The following is a 10,580-nucleotide window of genomic DNA, read 5'->3' on the forward strand; positions in this document are numbered from 1 at the left end:
GGGGGGGGGGGGGGGGGGGGGGGCTGCCTTGATGTTCCCCTCCTCTTTCAGATCAGTCCAGGAGACTAAGGTGGCACCAGTCACCCATGCTTCTCACTGCCCGTTCTCTAGATCCTGGTCTGGGGAAGATACGGGGAATCTTTCCATCTCTCCATCAGCTTCCTGAGACCAGCATCACCCCTATCTGGTGAAGGTGTTGAGCCTAGAGAAGAGGAGGCAGCTGCAGGCTTAATGCCTATATTTTCCCTCTCCCTGAAGGTTTGCTAATGGTGGAAATTTCCACTGCTGGAGGCAAGTGCAGATTTGTAGCCACAGAGAGCATTATTAGGAATTTAACTAGGCAACAATCCTCTGCAGTCTACACAAAGGAAGCTGAAACAGAGTAACAAAACTGACCTTTCTGTTTAATGTGGGGATAATGCTACTTTATTGTAAGCATTACTTCAATAAATTGCAATTTTTGCTTGTACTTGATTCATGAAAAAATGATTCATAAGGCCATGATCAGCTGTATTTGATGTAAAAACACTGGTTTCCTCTTAATGCTTGAAGCTAGACTTTGAACCTGCAAGAACTTAAGCATGGATGTAAGTCCTGGCATGGTGATATAAGGCCTCTTTTATTACCTACCTCAACAGCAGAAATTTAAATTTTGTTAAAACAAGGCCTGCTTGTGGAACCCAGCATTAACAAGAGTAAGGGCTACAAAATTGGTGAGAGTGAGTAAAGACCAACAATATATTGGGTTATATTAATAGGAGGGTCATATGCAAGTCAAGCAAAGTGATTTCATAGATTTCATAGATTTTTAGGGTCAGAAGGGACTTATTAGCATCGAGTCCAACCCGCTGCCCTGGGCAGGAAAAAGTGCTGGGGTCAGATGACACCAGCCAGGTGTTTGTTCAATCTCCTCTTAAATACCTCCAAGGAAGGGGAGAGCACCACCTCCCTTGAAAGCATACCCCATATTTTGGCAACCCTCACTGTAAAGAATTTTTTCCTGATGTCCAATCTAAATTTGCTCTCCTTCAATTTGGGGCCATTGTTTCTACTTACCTCAATGGGCACCCTGGTAAACATCATATCCCCTACTTCCTGCTGTCCCCCCCAGTGAGTTTGTAGACAGCCACAAGATCGCCTCTCAGCCTTCTCTTGCGGAGGCTGAAGAGATTCAGGTCCCTCAGTCGGTCCTCATAGGCCTTTCCTGTAGGCCTTTAACCAGACGGGTGGCCCTTCTCTGAACCCTCTCCAGGTTATCTACATCTCCCTTGAAAATTCTTTCACTCACTGAACTCAATCAGTACTAATGAGGTCTCAACCAGTATTACTGTTTCCAGTTCTGGACATCACACTTCAAGATTTGAACAAATTAGAAAAGGTCCAGACAGAGAGCAACAAAAATTAAATTAGAGGTCTAGGAAACACGATTTACAAGAAAAGTTTGGAAGGGTGTTGTCTATTTTAGTCTGGAGAAAAGAAGATTAGTGGAGAGAGGGGTTTTGATAAGAGTCCATAAACACCTGACAGGTGGTTATAAAAAGGATGGTAGTTGACTATTTCTCTGTGATTGCAGGTGAGTGGACAAGTAGTAACAGTCTTAAATTGCAACAAGGGAAATTTAGGTTGGGTATTAGAAAGAACTTCAGGCATTGGAGCAGATTATATAGACAGGTTGTGGAATCTCCATCCTTGAAGGTTAGATGAACACTTCTGAGGAATAATTTAGACAGGGATAATCCTGCATTGGCTGGAAGTTGGGTACGGATCAGTTCCTGAGGTGCCCTCCCTTCCTTTATGTCTATGATTCTATGAATATCCTCTACCTGTATTTTACTTGTTAAACTCAAACCTTACTGCTAATGTTAATTTTCCCAGAAAAAGACTTGAAGGTTTATGTTATTTGAAAAAAAAAAAGAAAAAGAAACAAGCAAACTAGTGTATTGTCATTTAGATTCAACCAAACCGAAGCAAAAGAAAAGTTAAAGCTATCAGCTCTTTCCTTGTCTCACCCCACCCTAGCATTCCCATTTCACCATGGGGTAGATGAGCATGACAAAATTTAGTCAAAGTGAATTGATCTGTGGTGAGGACACCTCTGCCTGGAGGTAACATTGTGGCTACCACTCTCTTCTGATATCAACAAATTCAGCACAGAGCACAAGTAATTTGTCATCTGCATAGCTAGAGACCTGTCAGCATGCTCTGGGGGAGAGGTGGAGGATTTATACAGATAACATTGCCATTGTGGGAAGAATGAGATATTCTTCGGATCTTCTGAAGAAGTAACAGATCAGGCCTATTCCAGAGTATAACTGTACATATAAGGTTTACAGGACTATGTATCATGAAAGTTTTTCTTAAACCCCTGCCTCATGCTGTTCAGACCAGAATTACACCCATTCTTCATTCACAATTGAATACATGGGTAAATTGCAACATGGAGTAACAAGCTGGTTTACAGTTTTTAACCTAACAACTTTCTTTTTTTAATTTAATAAAGGATTTTAATCTTGCACGACAGGCTTTTTAATTTTAAAAATACAATGTTCCAGAATTAATCTCACAGTTTTTGTTTGTAAGAAATACTGTACTTGAATGGGCCTGTGGATAACAATTTCTCTGTTCTATAATTTCCTGTTGGATTATGATTTTTTTTCTTCTTTGCATTATCATAGCATTCAAGAGCCTTAGTTGTTGACCTGGTCCCCATTGTTCAGTTCATTATTTGCTTGGGCGTTGGAAACTGAGCCAAAATAAATTAAGTGCCTACATCTGGAAATGCAGTCCTAAATGCTTGAAGTACTGTTATCTGAAAACTGTCAGGCCTGCTGGGTTACCTGAATATTCATTTAGAATCAATGAGGTCTTTTAAAATGTCAAGAACTGCTAGCTATAGATGTGCTGTGTTAAGTCTGAACCAAACATTTAAAGTGACAGCATTGTATGTATTCTGCATTTATCAAGGAAATAAATAAACCCAATCTTTTCCTAAAATTGCAAATAAATAGTTAGAGCAGCTACCAAGAGAATCTTTAACCAGCCTAAGAAAGTAAGCAGTTGTCATAATGAGAAGAGTAAGCAAAAAATTTAGCAAGGGACACAAGGACTAGACCATATGCTGTTTTCTTAGAACAAAAAGAAGTAAGATATAACTTCAAAATAGGATTGAAGTCATCTGACAAATCTCTAGTGGTGATGCTAGATCAATAATCTGGAAATAAGTATAAAATCTATATTATTGTAGAAGACGCAAAGACTTTTAGGTCAGGCACAAACAGTATACTTTTACCGGTATAATTGATCAGAAACAAGCCTACACCCATAACAGAACAGCAATTCAGCACACAAAACCAATCCAAACCCATAATAGAATAGACATTCAACACACACAGTGGTTTAAAAATGGCTGAGCCCAATCTAGGATTAGCACCCTTCCCCTCCCCAGGCGAATGTATGTTCCATTTGCTACTGATCTCAACTACGCTGCTAACAGAAAACTACATAACTTAGATTGATTCCACCTTGGGCATTTTTAATGTCTGTAACTAGCCTTAGACTGGTAAATAAAGAGGAGGACAGGGCAGTCATATAGAACAAGCTGGATTCAGTATCGGATGTACAAATAGGAAAATGTACCAGGAACTAAAAAAACTCTGAATCTGGGAGAAAAAGACATAACAAGAACGAATGCCTGGAAACTAAAGACAAATTAGAAAAACTAGGCACCATTTTTTTAAAGTGAGGATGATTAATCACTTGTAGGAACTACTTGATTCTATTTCTTGATCTCTGCAAATCAAGACTGGACACTTTTTTGGAGAATATGCTTTAAGCAAAACCAGTTTTCCCCTAGCCAAGAACAAATTATAGGGCTCAGTACAAGGGTACTACCTTGGCATTTATTGTTCTGTAATATAGAGGTGGTCAGAGAGGATGAGCTAATGATCCTCTGGCCTTAAAGTCTATCAGTCTATCTATGAAAGCATGTGCCAACTGTTGAGATATTCACATCCCCTGAATTATATTGCTGGATGTTCAGGGCTGCCAGCTCTTTCAACCCTTTAGGTTTCAAACAGCAGGCTTTGAGGAACAGGGAAGCCTTCAAAAAACAAGTGTTAACAGGTTTTTTTCTGTGATAAGGTAAGGTGGAATCTAAAGGCTAGTTTATATTCATAGTACACAATGCACTTCTTTTGGCCACCCTTCAGCTTTATCTTTACCATATAGAGGAATAAACATGTTTGTTCTTCTTCACTAAAGCTTCTACTACTTAATGAAAAGGATAATAGTTTACAGCTATACAGCCATCACAGTTTTTCAAAGCTCTTTTAAAATCCTTGCAATAGACCTTTAAAACTAGGTTAAAAGTCACACAGCAAGGCTGTGGCAAAGTCAGCAGAGAGCACAGATTTCCTACCTCACAGTCATGTATTTTAATTATTAGATAATGCTGTTTCTCATCTATTCATTACAACCCTTCCAACTAATCAGTAGTAGGTCTGGTACTCATGGAGCTTTTCATCTCCACATGTAAATCAGGCAGACAGACCACTTCAAAGCAGGGTATACTGCTGCTTCCTCTTCAGGATTATGTCTGCTTTCTTTGCAGTGTTCACAGTTTCTGTTTGGCAGAAGTAAGGAGTCAAGCGAAAAGCCTGAACTCAAATTTAGCTGCTGTACCACTAGAGAACAAACCAGTTTGATAAGTGTTAAACTTTATTACTTATAAATATACCAAACTTTTCATAAATTAGGTCTTCATCAGTATGGCCATTTCTGCTATCACCAGCATGGCACGCTAGATAACCTTCTCATAGATATAACCAAAGTTCCCTAAGCTAAAGGTGGTACATCTGAAAGACCTCTCAATTTAGAGAGAAATGTACATTGTGAAATGGGAGTAAGAAAAGAGCCTGACATAAGGAGACAAAGCTTTCCACTTAAAACTTTAAAAACCATTAAGTTCTGAGAGTTTCAGCTCCTCATATTCTTCAAGGTCTCACGTGATTTCATTGCCTTGATCTTTCAAAAGCAAGTGCACAAATTCTGTATCATTCATTTTGCAGGTCCTTATCCCACATATGGCCACAATAAAATTGAATTAATTAAAAAGCTAAGATTTTATACTCTATATTTTCTATATAACAGCTAGATAAACAGTTATATATTGTATAAATTGTATATTTTCAAGAACTCTGTGAAGAGACCAACTAATGCAGGTCCAAACTTGTCACTGAAAGTAATTTAGGAATATCTCAAAGATCAACAGTTGAAAAGCCAAAAACTATTAAGACCAAAAACTCATAGAAGTCTAAAGATATGGAATAAAAGTCTGCAGGAGATAGATACTTAATACATATCTCAGTTTAGGTGCTTTTGGGATATTTTAAAATCTTAGCCTATTAGGAAAAATGTTTACTTAAAGTGGAAGTCACAAAGGGAAAATTCTTAAATGAAGAGACTATGGCAACAGATGGCTTGGTTTCCTCTGCTCCATGTGAAACCAAGGCTAAGCAGGTACAATAAAGGGGGAAAGAATGGAAAACAGAGAGCATGAGAATATCTGGTTGGGTGGTATCACACCAACATATCTGGAAATAGATTAGCGTGTATATTTTCCTGTGTAACTACATGAAAGAACTGAGTAGGTAATGTATTTGTATGATGTGGTTAAGCATATAGCTTTTTAAAACTATTTTATATAGATTAAACCTTTTCCCTCCTGTTGAAGGAAACTAAAATAACAGCATAGCAGAAGTGATATTTTAAAGTATTTGTATGGGCACAATGAAAACTTTTAAAATCTGAACATTTGCCATTTTGCAGTGATTACAATATGGGGATACTGTATTTTCAGAAACAAAATGAAAATTATTACTGCAGATAATGGGGGTGGTAAGTGGGGAACGGTACCTATTATAATTGGTTCCAAGTACTGTCTTCAACTACACTAAAGAAGCTTTGTAGAATTAAGACTAAATTGGATTTTTTAAGATAAATATCCATCAAATTGCGCAACTGAATAATGAGCTATAATAGATTTAGATCTACAAAATGTGGGAAAAAGGATGTTCAAGGGAATTACCAACCAGTCAATCTAACTTTGATACCCAGAAAGATACAGCAGTATATCATCAATCAATTGATCACTGTGTAAATTCTCAGAGGACAACAGGGTGATGAGGAACAGCCAACATGGGTTCATCAAGACTACATCATGCTTAACCAACTCAATTTCCTATGACAAAGGGACTGGCCTTATGGATGGTGTGGGAAGGGGATGTGATAACCCTAGACTTTTTGATGCCATCTCCACAATGTTTTCATAAGTGAGCAAAGAAAATGTAGTCTAAATGAAATCACATTCTTTTAAATAGATGCTCAAAGAATAGTCATCAATGATTCAATGTCAAAATGAGAGGAGGGATAAACGGAGATTACCTGAGGGTCTGTCCAGCACTGTTCAATATCTTTTTTAATCATTTGGAAGACCAAAATGAGCATATGTTTATTAAGTGTACATGTAATGCCAAACTGGGTAAGGTAGCAAATACTTTAGAGGACCAGATTAGGATTCAAAAAGACTTTGATAAAATAAGAAAAGGTCTGAAAGGATTCAATTTTATAAGGGCAAGTACCAAGTATTAGAGGAAGGAACTATCAACTGTAAGAATACAAGAAAGGGAACGACTGGATAGTCTTAGTACTGTAGAACAGGACGCAAATTATATGATTCAACAGTGTAACATTGTTGCAAAGAAGCTAACAGCATACTAGGATGCATTAATAGGAATGGCCTTAGCAGGTCATTGGGAGTGATTCTTGTACCCTACTGAGCACTGTTAAAGACTCAGATGGAATATGATGTCCAGTTTTGGGTACTGCACTTCAAGACACATATGAACTAATTACAAAGATGCAGAGGAAAGGAAGAAACATAATCAGAGGTATGGCAAACATGGCATATAAGGAAAAGTTGAAAGAGCTATGATTATTTAATCTGAAGAAGAGAAGTCTTCAGATACCAAAAGAACTGTTGTTATCAACTGGACAGTGATCCACTGATTCATATTTTCTCAGACAGCAGGACAAGAAAGATTGGACTTAACCTGCAACATGCAAGATTTAGATTAGATATTAGGGAAAAAATTTCATTTATGAAATTTACAGCATTAATCAAAACTTGTAAAGGCTCAGAAGAATGAGAGAGAAACTTTTGGTGATGATAAAAACAATGATTATGAAATAGGAATTATGTTGATTATTTTAAAATGCATTTCCAAAGAATAATTTTTTTTAAATTTTAAATTTTTTCTTCTCAATTATCACCTAACACAACATTGGAAGTATGCTATTGAATAGGGTTTTTCTTCTGTTTGTGTGACTTTTCTTACCTGGGCCGACAGTATTCCAACAGCTGGTATGACTCAGAGTGTATCAGTTTCGCAAGTATGAACAGCAGGGAAGCCTTTAATTATTCTATAATTTCATATGTACAAAAAGGTCATAATTTCTGATCAGAAAGCAAAGTTACCAATGTCTGCAGGGAATCTTTCTCTTTCATAATAGATGGAAATAATCATATGTCCAATGGATAATGGCTGTTCTTTTTCATTTAACTACCATGTGCAATAAGATTTGGTAAACCATTTATTTCAATGCCTGCTTTATTCTGAAATCTACACTTACCATACAATGGTAGCATCAAACTAATGTAAAACTAAAAAAAGTTATTTTCCTTTTTCACTAATTATCATTTCACTTTACTACCGCATATTCGTCTTTACTACCACATATACATGGCTTTTAAAATAATTATGGAACACTCACATGTAACAAAACTGTAAAATTGCTACAATAAATATTAGACAGATAAAATCACTGATTATCTCATGCTTTTAATTATGTGTATGCCTAAGACAAATACAAAGTTGAAATATTAACATTTGTGATAAAAATAAAATAAAAAGAAACTTACTTTTTCTTTAGTCTTCGGTCCTTTTCTGCTTGAGTTCCAAGTTTCCCTAATCCCAGAGAATCCTGAACTGCAGCCTCCGTTTCCATAAAGCCTCCTGTGTTGAAAGAACAAAAACACTATTTCCCCAGATTCCTTTTTCCTCCTTAATGCCTGTACTCTCCCTTTCCAATTTTTCTCTTGTTAAGTCTGGAGTTTGCTAAGAATACTTAAAACTTATGTTTAAGTACAGATCAATATGACCAAACCCTGAAAAAGTCATTGGTCAAAGAAAATTATACTCCCTACCTGGACAGGTATGGGGGAATGAGGGGAAAATTGATTTCTTCACCCTTTGTTTTGCTGTAACTCAGTAGGAAAGTCTCTTGCTTTTCTCCCAGTTATCTCCATTTTTAGAAGACTGAGCTCTTGTGATGCTGCTAAGCATAGCTCTGCCATGAACACTTGGCATATATGCAAGTTGCAAAATATGCATAGGCAAGTGGTGTTATCAAGAAGAGTTGTGGTGACATATTTAACTTCAGTCCTTCATAATGCACTAATGTCCAGATCTCCTCCCATTACTAGAATTTCACAGTCTTTAATGTAATTATCTTTACAGCATTCCCATTCATAGATGAGAAGCTGAGGCACAAGGAGACTAAGGCTCAGGTCCTAAAAGGGATTAAGGAATCTAACTTCCATCAAAATCTGAGGCTGTTGGATGTCTAGATATTTTGAGAATCTGGGCTTAATGGCATTGTTGCATGGGGCACTTAGTACATGTTAAATCTGTGCAGTATTAAAGTTACAAGGTCTTCTGAGCTGTCTCATGGCAATGAATACTACGATTTCTAACATGCACACTTGCACATCTTGTTAATTGGCAGCCCCAGCACCAGAGCGCCTTCACTGAGGAGAAAAAGCAGGATCAGGTCTTGGTTGTTTTATAGTGCCATTAGGGCACCTCTGCTTGCTAGTGTCACTTGTTAGTGTTCTTTACAACATGAAAAGGTACCTCGAATTGGTCATATTATCTCCTTGGAGAGGTCTGATCTTAGCTAAACGTGCCTTAATATGATATGTAACTACCCCTCACCTAAAAAATCAATCGTAACCTTGCTACAGTATTGCGCTTAGCATGTGTTTTACTGCTTGAATGCAAGGGAACTTGCATTTTAAGTGCAATTAACATATCATAAGTGCAATGTGCAACATGACCTTAAGTGACCTGCCCAAGATCAAAAAGGAAGTCTGTGATGAAGCAAGAACCTGAGGCTCCGAAGTTCCATGTTAGCACCCTATCTAAAACTAAATGAAACCATTAGACTATTAGACTAAATGAAACTATTAAACCTTGAAGATGCATAATGCACAAAATATATATACAGACACTTGAACACAAAATCTAATCATATTACATAGTGGATGCATCTACATGTGAAATTAGTGCAACACTACCAACTCTGGCACAGTTTGCAGCATACTTTATTGCTCATGGGTGCTGAATTTACAAAAAACCTGCCAGCCCAGAGCTGCTCTGCCCTGGCTTAATGTGCGGCAGAACGGCTGGCTGGGGTACAAGGGTGTTATAGTATAAGGCTAGCTGGCACGCAGCCCTGCACTGTAGTAGTACCCTCATGCCTCAGCCAGCCCCAGTCACCATTTACACGTGCATTGCAGCGGGGTAAATAACTCTGCCATAGGATAGGATTTGTAACAGGCAGTACAAACCTACAGTAGATTTAATTAATTTACTCCAGCCTAATAGCTTCTCACATGTAGACAGAGATGCTTTACTGTGGAGCTGATTAGGCAACTTTGCAATAAGTGTCTCATGTAGATGCCCGCATTGATGATTAAATTGTGACTCTGTGAGCTGTCTTGAGCAAGGTAGAAGAATGTCTAACTGAAGCATCTGGAGGAGGTGGCTGCAACTCTTTTTACATTTTCAACTCAGGGTGGGTGAAGGGTGAGTGGGAGGAAGGGTAAAAACTGCCCTGGGGTAAAGAGCTGGTACAGTGCATGGTCCCCAAAATTCGGGCCCCACTCACTTCTCATCTGTGCATGGCAAATGTGGACATAACAGTTCTGTGGAGCTGCTATTTTTTTTTGTTTTATTGGTACAGAAAAGGAATAGGGCACTTAACACATTGATATGGGAATGCTCATTTCCTTGTGAAAATATGGGCAAAATTGGCCCTGAGTTAGTTGCAAAAAGATACTGGCAAACGAAGACACTGCAAAGTAGTTTGCAATATCAATTATTTTGTGTTATTGATTTTTGTAAATATAGACAAATGGGTTTATGGTGTCACATGAAGAAAATACGTCATTGACATATCATGTTAACATGCCCCTTGTGCAAAATCTACTGATGCACCAGTTTGGTTGTGCTGAATATCATGTTTGTTGTAAAATTGTTCTTTTAAAATATAATCATTCTTCTACTATAACTATCTTGATAGCAAGGGGTACATTAATTACATAATTCCCATGATGGAGAGCAGGCCTATTGATTACACACACACACACACACACACACACACACACAAATACTGCATACATTGCTTTTTTTAATATTATTTTATAAAAAAAGGTTTTATAAAATATTTCATCACACGTT

General features: G+C 37.6%; 1 protein-coding gene across 4 annotated transcripts in view; it reads right to left on the reverse strand.

Moving 5' to 3' along the window:
- The window catches only part of PPFIA2 (PTPRF interacting protein alpha 2), an 854,871-nt gene that overhangs the window by 109,418 nt on the left and 734,873 nt on the right, over window positions 1-10,580 (reverse strand). For all 4 annotated transcript variants that reach the window (XM_019514802.1, XM_019514801.1, XM_019514804.1 and 1 more), the window contains one exon: window positions 7,979-8,072. In XM_019514802.1, coding sequence (XP_019370347.1) covers window positions 7,979-8,072 — 94 coding nt within the window. The remainder of the gene's footprint in view (window positions 1-7,978; window positions 8,073-10,580) is intronic.

The sequence above is a fragment of the Gavialis gangeticus genome, unplaced genomic scaffold (assembly GCF_001723915.1).
Source record: "Gavialis gangeticus isolate Ggan-Ray unplaced genomic scaffold, GavGan_comp1, whole genome shotgun sequence".
Lineage (NCBI taxonomy): Eukaryota > Metazoa > Chordata > Crocodylia > Gavialidae > Gavialis > Gavialis gangeticus.